This window comes from Lachancea lanzarotensis, scaffold LALA0S07, assembly GCF_000938715.1.
Source record: "Lachancea lanzarotensis genome assembly LALA0, scaffold LALA0S07, whole genome shotgun sequence".
In the NCBI taxonomy this organism is placed as follows: domain Eukaryota; kingdom Fungi; phylum Ascomycota; class Saccharomycetes; order Saccharomycetales; family Saccharomycetaceae; genus Lachancea; species Lachancea lanzarotensis.
Window position 1 is genome coordinate 658,670 of NW_019212885.1, and position 15,630 is coordinate 674,299.

Below are 15,630 nucleotides of genomic sequence, written 5' to 3' on the forward strand. Positions count from 1 at the left end.
TTTGGTTTTTTTCCTATTTTGCCACCCGAGCCGAAATGATAAACAACACGGACAATAAAATCCACTCACAGGCCTAAAAACAAAGACCAAACACAACTTGAAATCATGGCGTTTGAGTTGCGTTCAATGGGCTGATCGTTTCCCGCTGTGATCGACTCTTTTTTTACCATAAACTCTTGGATCTATCTACTGATCGCACAATCTCACCTTCTCATGAAAAGACTAAATCAGGGGCGATTTTTTTGAGCTCAAACAGTAAACAAACAGGACGTAAGGCCTTTCAAGGGCCTTCTTGCACTCGCATTTGATACAACGAATCGTATTTCACACTCCACAACTTAGAATCACACGTTTACATACTATTTGGTTTGGGGTTTCTCCGTTATTGAACACGCAAGTAGTAACAAGAGTGGTGGAAGCTTTGTTTTGTATAGTGTAAGAACGAGCTTTTATGAAAATTAAGCCCCCTCCCCCCGAAAAATAACTAAAGCAAAACGTGACGTCACTCTGAACGAACAAGGATTTGGTGTATGGGAAAAAATAGACACGAAACATGGTTTGGGTTGGTAGAAAAGAGGGGTCAGAACAGAAACTGGTAGCTCGTAGCTGTTTACGCTTATAGGTCTTTGATAAATGTTCTTGTTGGTATTTTCATGTTTAGTTTGGTTCCTGGAAAGGAAGTGTTCACGTGACTTGAGCCTTTACGACTTTTACTAATTTGTTCAACGTGATATTTGCTCACAATATATAAGACAAGGTATTTTTTCTTCCAGCACCATAGGTCCTATAGTGTAGTGGTTATCACTTTCGGTTCTGATCCGAACAACCCCAGTTCGAATCCGGGTAGGACCTTATTTTTAATCCAGCCAGGCACGAGATATTTTTTTTTTAAATCCTACAATAAGCTGTCGGCTTCTTCCCCCCCACCACCTAGCCAGTGAAAGTTCAAGTCTTTGGAGTTCAGATTTTTAAGTGCCTTGATCGTATGTTCTATCTATATGTATATATCTATATATATATTTGGCACGTACTGATTCGTCTAGCTTAGTAACCACTCAGTGTGTCAAATACGACGTCCTTTTCTTCAACGTAATCCACGTATTGCTGCCACAGCTGGTCGCCTTGTCTCATCACGTCTTTGTTTCCTACCACCACCAGACCGTTTTTAGCTCTGGTCAATGCAACGTTCATACGTCTACGATCCTTCACAAAACCGATCTTGTTTTCGTCGTTATTCCGCACACACGAAAAAAGAATGAACTGCTTTTCGTGGCCCTGGAACGAATCGACGGTTGAAACGAAAACGCCGTTGACGATGTTGATGGTGACTTTGTTCGCGCCTCCGCCAACAGATTCTCCGCCTCCCAAAACGTCGTCCTTGTCCATCTCTTGTTCCATTGCCTTGCCTGACGGATTGACCACAGGATCGCGCACCAACAACTCCGATATCAGATCCCTCTGTGAAGAGTATGGTGTAATGATACCTATTTCGTCTCTCCTCACATTCTTTTCGACTATTAGCTTGTGTAAAACCTCGACAACAGCTTCGGCCTCATGCGTGTTGTTGTATGTGAAACCTCTCATCCCACGTTTAGAGTTAAAAACTTTAGACTCAGGGCCCTTGTTGCAGTGGTAAAAAAATAATGGGAATGCTAGACCTGGCCAGCTCTTCTGCTCAGCTGTCACACCATTCTTTAGTTTCCCGTCATAAAAGGTCTTAATCGGGAACTCACTGATCGCAGGATGCATTCTGTATTGTGTGTCTAACAGATGAGGATTGTCATAAGTTCCGTTGGTCAAGATTCTTTCAAACAAAGACATTTCCAATTGTGGTACGTTACTGAAACTGGACAATTGCTTTTGATCACCGACAAAAACGAAGCGTTTGATGCCCGGTAGTGACAGTGGCACCAAAGTTGAAACTTCGGAGGACTGCGTGGACTCATCCATAATTACTACTGGTAATTCTTTGATAGCTTTCAATTGGCGCCCACCTGATGCAATATTTGTGGTGAAAATGATTTGAGCCTGTGCAATGTGCCGATCAGAGATGGCATTTTGTGTGGTCAATAACTTATTGTACTGGTTCTTCGAAACCAGACCAGGAATACCTGATCTCAGCTTTCCTATATTGTCCTTAATATCATCAGGAAGCTGGTCGTAAACGATATTGTGCAGACAAATTTTACCCAGCATATGGTCATTATTATACTGTGCCTCTTTGGACTGCGACAAGATTCTAAGAATCTTAATGTCAGGTCTGTTGACCATAAATTTCTCTGCAATATTGTCAATCGCAATATTCGAAGCTGCGACACAGAGGATTGGCGTAGTGTGGAAGTTTTCCATCACTTTCAAAATAATCTCTTCGATAGTGGATGTTTTGCCTGTGCCTGGAGGTCCTTGCAAAACAGTGATGCTGTTGTTCAAAACATGCTGAATAGCAGCCTTTTGTGAATCGTTGAAGGTATCTTTAGAGAATTGCAAACGATTGTTGAAGTTCAATTGTTTGATACGCTCCTGACCCAGAATCAATTTGATAAACTTTGGATTTTGCACTCTGGTCATTGCGAACATGATTCTATTAACCTGGGCAGAACATGGCAACAGCTTGAAATTCTTGTTTCCCTCTTTGATAGGTAAAGGAACCCTGTTCCAAGAATACAGCTCGAGGAGAATCGTGATGCAGTTTCTTTTGGAGTCGAGCTCTCTGACAAAGGTGTACCAAACCTTCGATTCGTCCTGGCTGGTCAACATCAAGGGCTGCTGATTGGTAAAAGGCAGCCTACCAAGCTTGACAAGATGTGGTGGCAACAATTTCTTGACTTCGTCACTATCAGCCTTCATTTTCACGACCAATGCCTTTTCATTTGGATTTTTCGGCCATGTAATCTCGAAATCTTGTAGAAAGTCATTTTCAAGTCGCTCCTCAAGGAAAAGTGCGAACGAGAATTCGTTGAAGTACTCCTCCAAGTTGGGGTAAGACATTTTGGGAACATATTGGGTAAAGCGCTTCAAAGGCTCACCTTCTTCAAAACTTTCGGAGTTTTCATCTATTGTTTGGACTTGCGGTTTAGGCAGGGTATTTTCAGTCTTGACCTTATTAGCTGGCTTATTAGACTTTTCACCACGTTTTGAATTAGGAGCGCTTGCAGTTACCTTAGGTTTATTCTTACGAGCAGTATCTTTGCGACCTGTAATTTTTGTCTTGGTGTTATTGCGTGGTTTCTGCACTAAAGAAGGTTCTGAACGTTTAGACGGCCCGTTGGACGATTTGACCTGGCTTTTATCGGCTGTCTGGGGGGCACTTTGTGAAATAGTGCCAGAACCGCTCGATGTCGAGTTGTTAACGGTAACGACAGGGTTTCCAGGCTGCTGCCGTTGCTTGGCATGTCCATTTTTGGAGGATACGCCATTCTTTCCATTGATGTGCTGCGTTTTTGGGGTCTTATTTCTAACAGAAGGCTTTGTAGAGCCCTGCACTGCTGGTTTGCCATTCTTGGGTTCTTTTGCATTGCGTGCTGGTTTGGCCTTACCACTGTCTTTCCTGGTAGCCGAACTGGAATCTGCTCCGCTATTTGAAGCTTTCACGCCTTTGAACGATCGCAGACTGAGACTAGAGTCGTTGGATATTGTACTGTTTACCTTTTTGGTTTCGTACGCCTTTTTCGCCATCTCTTCCAAGCGAGTAAGAGGCTTTTTTGGCTTGCTTCCGCCACTCGCTTTTGGCCCTGGCATAGCGTTGGTATCAAAAACTGTTTCAAACTTGTGATATTGTTACCGAAGATGTGGTATAAAAGCACGACGTTGCTGGGTTGAAGAAGCCTTTCTCTGCAGTTTGACATCCAAGAGCTTCTTCTGTCACCGATTGCGAATATGTTCGTCAATGCCATATAAGATCTCTCTGAAAAAGTCACGTGAACGAGCTTTTCTCGAAAGTGTCAGTTTTAATGCCCTGGGCCAACTTTTCTAGGAGACGGAGCAAACTATTTCGTGGATTGCTGTTGTATAGCTATGTGACACCATCTCTTCCAGCGATGGATGATATCCGTTGTTAATGTGCGAGTTGATTCGTGTCGACTAAGGCGTGAGTGCGATTGGTGTGATTGGTGTCGATGGCTGTCATTGAGGGCTAAGGACTAGCATAAAGGGCTTGGAATGATGACAAAACTTTGGATCCGGTACTGAAGAAACGTATGCAAACCATTAATGCTGGAAGAACGGATTTCTATTCAAAAACTTACAAGAACAAAACACACTCCTTCGTACATCAGCGTACCATGAATGAATCAACGGGCTTCTATAAATGATTGTGCTTTTATATACATTCAGGATAACCTAGACTAACGGCATTTTGGAGCTTTGCTTCAACCGGTGTTCGGAGTTTTTTCTTTATTTGGTCTGTAGAGTGGGACGTCAGTTTAATTTAAAGGTTGTACATAATAAAGGAAGATTACCAGTAAGAGAAAGTTTGAAGAAGGTTTAGACACACTAATGGAGTTTTCGTCTCAAGACTACGCTTCTAACACTTATTCAAACGCCAGGCCAACGTATCCTGTGGCGTTTTTCAAACAACTCAGTGAATTCCACCAAGGCAAGCGTGATGTACTCATTGATGTTGGATGTGGGCCTGGAAACTTCACACTCGAACTCGCCAAAAACCTCCAGTTCCGACAGGTCTACGGTACCGATATGTCTCCAGGTATGATTGACGCTGCGCTCCAAAAGCTTGCAGCTTGCGGCGGCCAAAGCTCTGGAAAAAATGTGCAGTTCAGCGTTCACGCTGCAGAGGACCTGGACTGGATAGCGGCCAACACCGCAGATATGGTGACGGCAGCACAATGTTGCCATTGGTTAGATTTCCGCGCTTTCGAATCCGCCGTTTTCCAAGCGCTTAGAGACCGTGGTACCATCGCGATATGGGGGTACGTGGATCCGTCTTTCACAGATTTCCCGGATCTCGATGATGCCATATCCGAACTACAGTACGGGGCAGACCAATTGGGGTCCTACTGGGAGAACCCTGGCCGGGAAATTCTACGCAATCTCTTGGAGTCTCAGAAACTCGATCCTAAACGTTTTGACGATATCACCGAGGTCCAGTATCGCTCTCGTGATGCTCAAAACCCAGTTTACTCTCAAAAACCTCTGAGAATCGACCGATCCATGACCGTGGCCGAATTCGAGGACTATATCGGGAGCTGGAGCGCTTACAACGCTTGGAAACGCGCTAACAAGACACAACCAGATGTCCGAGATATTTTCATCAACAGAGTAAAGGCCCGTGCGTGCTTGCAACCTCAATCCCTCATTAATGTCACTTGGAACACAGTATACAAGTTTGCCCGCAAGAAATGCTGAACATAAAGCCTAAACGAGCACAACGGCAGGCCCAGGCTTCTTGCGATATCCTGTAGTGCACACTTGGACAATTTGGGTTATCGCTAAGCTACAGCACTGTCGCTGTCATCGCTGTTGGCTGCTCTTACTAATGCTGGTGGGTTTTATTGGTGGTGGATCACGAGACCCGGAACTTTGTCAGATTCTGAGTATTCTCTACGTCTGTCGAAAGACATAGGCATCGAGACCTCATCAGGAGATGAATCAGCCAGTTAGGTTGAGTTCAAGAACGTTTATAAGCCAAGCCAGAAACGTCTGATCAATCTCTACCTTTGGTCGCAACTTTTGTTCCGTGAAAAATTTGGACTCAGACCAGATATTCGTCTTGGAAGGTTCCACACAGACAGTTTGACAATATCAAAATGCCACTAGTAGACATTAAATCGCAGGACCAATTCACCGAGCTAACAACTGAAAATTCAGCAGGAAAACTCATTACGCTATATTTCCACACATCATGGGCCGAACCCTGCAAAACGATGAGTGCGGTGGTGACTGCGTTGAGCGAAGAGCCCGTCAACAAAGAAGTGCTGTTTCTGACGATCAACGCAGACGACAATGCGGAAATTGCTGAATTATTCGACGTGACATCGGTGCCATATTTCGTGATGATCAGAAACGGTACCATCTTGCACGAAATTTCCGGTGCTGATCCTAAGGAATTCGTCAAGGTGTTAAGCAGATTTAACGGTAGTCTTGCTCCACAAGCGTCAGCTTCGTCGTCTTCAGCAGGCCAGGGCACTAAAGCAGGGGCTCTGGGGTCCAACAACGGCGAAGACGAGGAAGAAGAGGAAGAAGAAGAAGAAGAGGGAGAAAGTGAGGAAGAACTAATAGAACGTCTCAAGAAATTGACTCAGGCTGCTCCAGTGATGCTTTTCATGAAAGGCACACCGTCCGAGCCCAAATGCGGCTTTTCTAGACAAATGGTGGGCATTCTACGCGAATACCAGGTGAGATTTGGGTTTTTCGACATATTGAAGGACGACTCTGTCAGACAGGGTTTGAAAAAATTCTCAGACTGGCCAACTTTCCCCCAGCTGTACATCAGCGGTGAGTTTCAAGGTGGTCTTGACATCATAAAAGAATCGCTCGAAGAAGACGCAGAATTCTTCCAGAATGCAATGAATGCTTGAAAAAAGAAGAAGAGTCCTTCCAGTGGAAGCAAGTTGGTGTATTTGTTCTCATAGCGAGAAATCACCGGGTAGTATATCGCGGCTGTACCCACTCTTTTGTAGTTTATTTTTCGTTACTTAACACAGGTCATTAATGCGGGTTGGTCTTGCGTGGCGATTGTGACGCCAACACGTCATAGATCGGATCATCTTCATCGCTGAAACTGAAAGTGTCATGCTCGCTCGCACTTTCCACAATTGGATCCAAAATTTCCTCACTGATTCCATCATCCTCGTCAGTGGAAAGATGTTCGTTGTCAACAGCAGCTTCAGGGCGGTCGCTAACGTGTGCCATTATCATGTGCGGTCGCATATCAAGAGGCTCTTCGTTCTCCTCAAGCACAACGTCCGAGGTGGCACTAATTGATCTCAATTCTCCGCCAATGCGATTTAAAACATCCACCTGTTCATTAACGACAAATAAATCTGAACCGCTTAACATGACTTTCTTGCGCTCACTGTCAGATCCCAAAGAATTTAAATAGTGCTGCAAGTATTTTCTTTTGTAGTTCAACTGTCTTCTTATGAGAGGCGCATAGTAGCTATAGTATAGAGCGATGTTGCTCATACTATGCCAACTTTTGTATTTTTGAATGCTGACAGAGGCATATCTACCTGCTTCAGTCATGAAGTTTCGGCGCAGCTTACGGACCTTCGACTCTCGAGGGAAATTGGGCCTATGATGCGATGAAGTGGCTATTTTGCCCAGAGATGCAAATGTATGTCTCACTGCGCGTAGAGGAAATTCTACTGACTCAGTGAGTGTAATTGTTGACGTGTTTTCCATTGTCATTATATCGGCGATGCTCAAAGAGTCCAAGATGCTAACGGCGTGTGAGAGAGAAAACTGACCTTTGCTAAAAGTCGCATAGTTTTCCAAAACTCCCATCTTAAGCAACTCTCCGGTGCCAGCACTATGTGAGTACATCAGCTCATTTATCATTGAGCTGTCATTCGGCAAATCTTTGGAACCATGAATTATCCTTCCTAGACCTTGGAAATAAGAAACGGATTGTTCTCTAGTGCTGGTAAAAGTGGATGCCGATCCAGAGGTCGTAGCCCACAGTTGTAATGCAGATATCGCCGATCTCAAGTCCCCACAATTCTCAGCTATGCTTGCGATGAACGCTTCCCTTTGCTCCCACCGGTCTGCCTTGATCAATTTTCTCTCCCTATCGCATATGGCTTTCAGATGCTTCTTGAGTAAGGTCTTGTTTATAGGATTAAACTTGATGCGTCGTAGGCACGGATGATTCAAAACTTCAGGTCCTAATACTGTTTCAGCTATGAACTGCGTATCAATGCTAAAGCTGTAAGATGCATCTTTGGAACCATGAATTTCACATTCTGTCAAACAAATGACCAATGGCGGCAGGCGCGACTGTGGGCTATAAAGCCATCTCAACAAGGATTGTTGGAACTGAGTTTTGGTTTCCTCATGAAAAAGGTTTGGCAGGTCTTCTACGAGCAGTACCGCGACGTTGAGACCCACTCTATATTTGGACTCAGCTAGAAATTGGTTGAAATGATCAACTTTGGATACGCCCAATGGGACAGCACTTCCGTCGTACTCGATATAGCTCTGGTGTTTTCTAGGGTTTCCGAGAGTGAAATTTGGCGCAGGCAGTGTATTCAGACGATCTCGTATAGCTTCGTTGGCCAAGGTCTTGACACAACTGCTTTTGGAAGAACCGGCAGGTCCCGTCAAGAGCAGAATTCGACACATGCTGTTTCCGCTGATCATGGGTTCGAGCACATTTCGTACATCTTGTAATTTTCGCTGATGAAGAACAAGACTCGCTGTTCCATGAGGTTCGTATTTTTGGCACCACTCTTCCACTTCGTGCGATTTGTCTTCCAATGTGTGTTTTATGTCGCTCTCTGCAATAGTAGCAGGACTTTGCCGGCTTTTCTTGGCAATTGAAGAGGAGGTACTAGAACAGAATGAGCCTTCACGCAAACCGTTAATCTCCGTAGTCAATGAACTCAAGCTACGTTTGAGTCGCTGCGATTCCATCACACTTCCAATGCAAGGCTAAATTACCGTATCTTTTCGACCTTCTAATGGACAAAAAAGAATGAAGGAAGCGATAACAGCACCTTTCAAATCACTGTTCAGATTCTCAAAAGCAAACCAAAGTTGATTCAAGAGCCCTGTCGTCACCAAATCGCTCATAGCTCCTGAAGTCGTCGTCCGAATACAAGCTTAACTCTTGATGGATACTCATCGCCCGTTCCAAGTTACATATAGTCCAATTAATTAAAAGTCAATAGAGAGAGCATCGAACCGAACTTGACCAACTAAAAAAGTCACAGTAAAATCAACGTTTCAAGCCTAAGTTTGACCTGTCACTCGACATCCAACATTGGCAGTTTAGATAGAACGTGTCAAATTATAGATTTCCAGAGATGCAAGCGGAAGCCGATGACGAAAAGGACAAGAAAATACGAGAGTTGTACAGGTATGATGAGATGTCTAATAAGGTGCTACGGGCCGATCGATCATTACACACACAGCGATCAGATCCACTGAAAGATGCAGCGGAATCACAGCCAAAATCCATGCTGGGCAGAATATCGGTGAAAGACATGGGGGCATCGGCGGCTCAAACACGTACTACATCTTCTACGGAAAAGGATACATATGGTCAGTCTGAAGGTGTCATGATAAGTCCAGAAAATATGAGATCCAGGACCAGACCGCAGAAAGCCAAAAACAATCGCAACGGTACCAATTCTACTGTTCTTAGCGTCAACTCAATGCTAAAATTGAACTACAGGCCTTCAGATGACGCCAATACAGAACGCTACGATGAGATCGTGTACCTTGTCTCGTTATTGCTGGGGGACGATATTCCGCATGACATCATTTTATCGGCTACAGACTACATTTTGGAAACTTTGAAAGGTAAGAAAGACGAAGAAGGACTCCACATGGACCGTAAATTGTCCGAAATCCAAGAAAACCTTTCAGTTTTTATTTCACAATCCAAATTCCATCAAATAGTTGATTTGAGCAAACAGATAAGTGATTACCATCAAGATAATTCCCCTCAGCGAGATTCCGAAGACGGTGTAGCCATCCTGGCGAGTGAAGACGAAATGGATGAAGCGCAAGAAATGGATGGCGAGGAAGCTGGAAACACGTTAACGAATGAACTTGAAGAGGCTGAAGAAGATGAAGGGGATGATGTTATAGACGACGATGGATATGGTAAACTTCAGGGAAAAAGAAACATGGAAAATCAGAAGTGGCCCGCTGAGCCTGTTGCTATAGATGGCATGGAGGTCAAGGACGATACTCTGACTTTTGCTCAAGCGGATCACCACATTTCCATGCCAATTCACCAGATTGATGATCTTTTCTTGCTGCGATCGATTTCAAAGATAATGAGAGGAACTTCAGAGCAAGACGTCCAAGTGTTGAAAGAAAAAGTTCTGCAAGCGCTGGGAGAAAATTATCTAGAAAAAAATAAGCTGGAAGCGAAGCTCAAGGGCTCACTTCAATTGATGGACAGTTTGGTGAGATTCTTGGTCGAGAATGCTGCGAGGCTATACTGGGGCGTAAGACTGTCAAGCTCATCAGCGGAACAGAAAGCGGGGGTAATAGATGAAATGCGTAAGCTTGAATTGTCGGAACTCATAGATGAGTATGCATCAGGAACAACTTTGCTCAAGCGGAAACTTTCTCACGATCCTCTGGCTGAAGATCTCCCCAGCCAAGAGAGACCAAAGAAGCAATCGAAGTCGAGTGTTCCAACAACAATCAATCTGCAACAGTTGGCCTTCGGGCAAGGATCAGAATTATTTACCGCGGAGCGTGTGACTTTACCAGCTGACTCTTTCAAGAGAGTGAAAAGCTCCTACGAGGAGATCCATATTCCACCACCACCGCAGCCATCAACCAAATTGGAGCCGGTGCCGATAACAGAACTTCCAAAGTGGGCTAGAGGAGCGTTTCCAACCAATGAGACTACTCACTTGAATAGGATACAGTCGGAAGTGTTTCCTTCGGCTTTCGGTAATGATAGCAATATGCTTATATGTGCCCCGACCGGATCGGGTAAGACAAATATCGCTATGCTGACAGTCTTGAGAGTCTTAAGTAACCATCGCGATGAAAGCCGCGGAACGTTCAACTTGAAAAACTACAAAATAGTCTACATCGCTCCGCTCAAGGCTCTTGTTCAGGAGCAGGTCAGAGAGTTCCAAAGAAGGCTTGCGGGTTTTGGAATCAAAGTCGGTGAGCTCACTGGGGATTCGAGCTTAACCAAGCGGCAGATTGCGGATTCTACTGTGCTGATAGCGACACCGGAAAAATGGGATATAACAACAAGAAAAAAAAGAGATGGAGATTTCACGAGCTTAGTAGAGCTCTTGATTATTGACGAGGTTCATCTTTTGCACGATGACCGTGGCCCTGTTCTTGAGGGTATCGTTGCCAGAACTCTTCGTGACGCGACGGCTGCAGAGAAAACAAGAATAGTGGCGCTTTCTGCCACTCTTCCAAACTACCTAGATGTCGCTAGGTTTCTGCGGGCACCTAAACAGAATGTTTTTTATTTTGATTCGTCTTTTAGACCTTGTCCTTTGGCACAGCAATTTTGCGGAATCACAGAGACAAACGCAGTTAAGAAGGTCAATGCAATGAATCAAGCTTGCTATGACAAACTGTTGGAGTTGGTAGAGCAGGGGCATCAAGTCATCGTTTTCGTGCATTCTCGAAAAGATACTGCAAGGACGGCTCTTTTTCTGAAAGACAAACTACAGGAGGAAGAAAAACTGAGCTACCTCATCAGATCTGAACCCGGATCCAAGGAGGTCATAAAAAGAGAGTCTGAAACCGTTTCGGACAAACACTTGGCTGAACTCATGCATTTCGGCTTTGGTATACACCACGCTGGTCTCTCGAAATCAGATCGTTCCTTATCCGAGGATCTTTTTGCTGACGGTCTCTTGTCAGTGCTAGTCTCAACTGCCACACTCGCATGGGGTGTCAATCTGCCAGCGCATGCCGTTATCATCAAAGGAACCGACGTATACTCCCCGGAGAAAGGGACGTGGATTCGTCTTTCACCGCAAGATGTACTTCAGATGTTGGGAAGAGCAGGACGTCCCCGTTACGATACTTTTGGAGAAGGTATAATAATCACTCATCAGTCCAGTATCCAGTACTATCTTGCCATGTTGAATCAGCAGCTACCCATTGAGTCACAACTTGTGGGTAAACTCGCTGATAGTTTGAACGCCGAAGTTGTCTTGGGCAACATAAAAAATAGGAAGGAGGCTGTTGATTGGCTTGGGTTCACTTACTTATTTGTCCGCATGCTGGTAAACCCTGAGCTCTACAAAAGCCCCTCGAGCGACGACGACGACGGTATGCTTCTGTATCGTGAACAGCTGTCACATTCGGCTTTGGAAATCCTAAAAGAACATAGTCTTGTGGTATATGACGCATTAACGGGGGCTGTATCGCCAACGGTGCTTGGTAAAATTGCCTCGCATTTTTACATCCAATACCACTCGATATCGATGTACAATCGGTTAGTCAATGAGCATTTGACACCCATAGAAATCTTCCGCGTGTTTTCCAAATCTGATGAATTCAAGTATATCCCTGTTAGACACGAAGAGAAAATCGAACTTCAAAAATTGCTGGAAAAGGCTCCAATTCCAATTCAGGAGGATGCATCTGAACCGATTGCCAAAGTCAACGTTCTGTTACAAGCTTATATTTCTCGCACCAAATTGGACGGTTTTGCACTGAGGTCAGATATGCTGTACATCACACAAAGCGCTGCTAGACTGACGAGAGCTCTTTATGAGTTAGCCCATGCTAAGAAATTACCTAGACTTGCCAAATTCATGCTAAACCTGTGTAAGTCTGTTGAAAAGAGAATGTGGATAACAGACTCCGCTTTGCGGCAGTTCAAATCTTGTCCTCTGGAGGTGATACGGCACACAGAGGCTTCTTTTCTGCCATGGCAGGACTACTTCCGTTTATCCTCACCTCGTGAAGTTGGGGAGGCAATACGATCGGAGAAAAACGGTAAACTCGTTTATGATCTTCTACAGAAATTTCCACGGCTGGAGCTGAGCTGCTCTATACAGCCTTTAACGCCTAGCGTGGTAAAGTTCGACCTTGAAATATTACCAAAGTGGACGTGGGACTCAAAAATTCATGGTCACAGTGAAAAGTTCATATTGATGGTTGAGAATGAAATGGGTGACAAGCTTCTTTACGAAGATATACTATCTGTGAGACAGAAATATGCGAATGAGTTACATTACCTGGACTTTTCTATTTTTTTGAACTCTGATCAACAACAGAGGCTGCCGCCCAACTTTTTCATTTCTCTTACCTCAGAAAAATGGCTTCACAGTGAGGTGAAAATTCCGGTTCTGTTAGATGATGTCCGACTACCAAGAAAATTTCCCGCACCAACACCACTACTTGACCGGGAAGCAGTACCGGTTTCTGAGTTAGGCGACCAATTCTCTAAAAAATTCGATTTTCTCCACTTCAACAAAATACAAAGTCAAGTGTTTCACTCTCTCTACGACACTAATAACAGCGTGCTCATTGGGAGTGCACCAGATACCGGCAAGATCGTAATGGCTGAGATAGCACTCCTTAATCTATGGCGTAACGGTGGAGGGCGATCAGTGTTTGTGTCTCCATCACAACAAAGAATTGATTTTATCGCAGACAACTGGACCAAAAGGTTTAGTGATGTAGCGGGACAAAAGGTCATCAGCAAGTTCACTGACAATAATGTCAGCAATCTTCAATTGCTTGCCAGAAGTCATTTAATTTTGTGCACGCCCGAACAATTCGATTTAGCATCAAGAAAATGGAAGCAAAGGAAAAACATTCAGAGCATTGAACTGCTGATATTGGACGAGGTCCACATGGTTGGCGATGGTGAGGTGGGGGCAATCTACGAAAGCATTATTTCTCGAATGAACCTTATTGCAGCGCAGCTGGACACTGGTCTTCGTATAGTTGGCTTGTCGAACTGTGTGGCGAATAGTAGAGATTTCGGCGAATGGATAGGTGCCAAGAAGGACAATATCTACAATTTCACGCCCGCTGATAGAGTCTCACCATTGCAAATAAAATTTCAGGCAGGTCCCCGAACTGACGAAAGCAATATCTACATCCAGGACACGTTGTGGCCCCTGTGCACGGGAGTGATGAAATCCGGCTTTGACTACGACAAAACAATCATTTATGTTCCATCAAGAGTACAGGCAACTACGATCGTGACCGAGCTTATCAAACTAGCCCTTAGGGATGACTTGATCCAAGAACAACCGACGAATGAGCTGGTGAATTCTATGCCTGCTTCATTGTCTAGTAACCTTTTAAAAGAATCTCTGAAGTGGCGCATTGGCGCTTTACACCGAGATTTAAACGATGACGATCGCCAAATTGTCGAAGACCTTTTCGAGCGTGGGAATATAAAGATTCTCATCATTTCCAGAGATGTAGAAATTTCTCAACTTCAATCGAGCTCAGTGGTCGTCTTCGGTACATGTTACTACGAGAGAAATGAACATCGCTATGTCGATTACACAATAAACGAGGTCCAGAATGTACTCAGTGTAGCCTGTGCAAATTCAAGGCTCAACCAGGCTTTCATCATGACAAGCATCACCAAAAAGGAATACTATAAAAAGTTTCTCAGCGAACCCCTGCCTGTTGAAAGCTTCATGTACTACTACCTTCCCGATGCTATTTCACGGGAAATCAGTACTGGTGTGATTGAAACAAAGCAGGACTGTATTGACTGGCTCACTTTTACTTTGTTTTACAGACGAATTCACGGTAACCCGAGTTTCTACGGTGTGAAAGATGTATCGCCAGTTGGTATATCTGCTTATTTAACAGAGCAGGTTGAAGAAGTAACTGATGATTTGGTAAAGTGGTCCATCATCGAAGTGGAAGATATTGAAGAGGTTCATGAAGTCAATGACGATGAAGGCGGAGATAACTCGATCTTAGCCCCATTAAACGGCTGTCTAATAAGCGCATATTACAACATTTCATTCACGAGCATGCAACTTTTTCAACGACATCTGTCGAAAAGTTCTGGCTTGAGAAGCATACTAGATGTCTTGGCCTCTTCATTCGAGTTGTGCGTTATTAAATTCCGTGAGACTGACAGGGATACGTTAAACTCTCTTTATGATAAAATACCTGTGAAAACTGCACTGATCACCGATTTTGAGTCACCGGCTTTCAAAACCTTTGTCTTATTGCAATGCCATTTTTCGAGAATACCGCTCGGAAACGAGTTAAGTCTTGATCAAGCCTTCATCTTGAAAAAAGCACCACAAGTGATAAACGCAATAGTTGACTTCATGGCAGGAGAGGGACATTTGAATGCGACTATAGCTATGGATTTATCTCAAATGATCATCCAGGGTCTTTGGGATACAGATAGTGCTTTATTGCAGGTGCCTTACTTCGATCGTTCCATGGTGGAGAAGTGTAAGCAAAAGGGCGTTGAAACTGTTTTTGATGTAATGGCTCTTGAGGACGAGGAACGCGATGAATTACTAACGTTTGAACACGAGGAACTTGCATCGATTGCGTCGTTTGTCAACGCATACCCGAATATAGAATTAGAGTATGCGCTCAGTGAGTCTTCCCCAGACTATAAGACCGGGGCGCCTATCAAAATCTCTGTCACACTTACAAGGGACGAGGAGCCTGAGAACCTGCAAGTTGCCGCGAGCAGATTCCCCTACTCAAAGAATGAAAGCTGGTGGCTGGTAGCAGGAGAGCCGGCTACCAAAGAATTACTTTGCATCAAAAAAGTACCGCTTAACAAAGAAATCCAGACCTACCAACTCGAAATAGCGCTTGATGATCAAGGCAGTCATGATATTACTATATGGTGCGTCAGTGACTCATACATTGATGCAGACAAGGAAGTTTCTTTTCAGATACGCGTCGACTAAAAACCATTATCTACATGTTTCTTAAATATCCTCTTCACATGAATGCCTCCAACTCCTTTGCCACTAATTACAACAAGGATTTTAGGTG

General features: G+C 44.2%; 5 protein-coding genes and 1 non-coding gene across 6 annotated transcripts; 4 read left to right on the plus strand and 2 right to left on the minus strand.

The window, feature by feature from the left end:
• The first annotated feature begins 780 nt into the window (after positions 1-780).
• LALA0_S07e06744r lies at positions 781-852 on the plus strand. The gene has a single exon. It is a non-coding gene; the product is annotated as a tRNA-Gln (tRNA).
• Positions 853-1,044: 192 nt separating this feature from the next.
• Positions 1,045-3,738, minus strand: ECM32 (LALA0S07e06766g1_1; the record flags this gene model as incomplete). The annotated part of the gene is made up of 1 exon (XM_022771623.1): positions 1,045-3,738. The coding sequence occupies one exon, from the start codon at positions 3,736-3,738 to the stop codon at positions 1,045-1,047; it is 2,694 nt and encodes an 897-aa protein (XP_022629510.1).
• Positions 3,739-4,494: 756 nt separating this feature from the next.
• TMT1 (LALA0S07e06788g1_1) lies at positions 4,495-5,361 on the plus strand (the record flags this gene model as incomplete). Its single annotated transcript, XM_022771624.1, has 1 exon — positions 4,495-5,361. One exon carries the CDS (start codon positions 4,495-4,497, stop codon positions 5,359-5,361), a length of 867 nt encoding a protein of 288 aa, XP_022629511.1.
• Positions 5,362-5,762: 401 nt separating this feature from the next.
• Positions 5,763-6,533, plus strand: LALA0_S07e06810g (LALA0S07e06810g1_1; the record flags this gene model as incomplete). The annotated part of the gene is made up of 1 exon (XM_022771625.1): positions 5,763-6,533. One exon carries the CDS (start codon positions 5,763-5,765, stop codon positions 6,531-6,533), a length of 771 nt encoding a protein of 256 aa, XP_022629512.1.
• Positions 6,534-6,663: 130 nt separating this feature from the next.
• Positions 6,664-8,589, minus strand: RAD24 (LALA0S07e06832g1_1; the record flags this gene model as incomplete). Its single annotated transcript, XM_022771626.1, has 1 exon — positions 6,664-8,589. The coding sequence occupies one exon, from the start codon at positions 8,587-8,589 to the stop codon at positions 6,664-6,666; it is 1,926 nt and encodes a 641-aa protein (XP_022629513.1).
• Positions 8,590-8,981: 392 nt separating this feature from the next.
• On the plus strand, positions 8,982-15,542 carry BRR2 (LALA0S07e06854g1_1; the record flags this gene model as incomplete). The annotated part of the gene is made up of 1 exon (XM_022771627.1): positions 8,982-15,542. One exon carries the CDS (start codon positions 8,982-8,984, stop codon positions 15,540-15,542), a length of 6,561 nt encoding a protein of 2,186 aa, XP_022629514.1.
• Between the last annotated feature and the right edge of the window lie 88 nt (positions 15,543-15,630).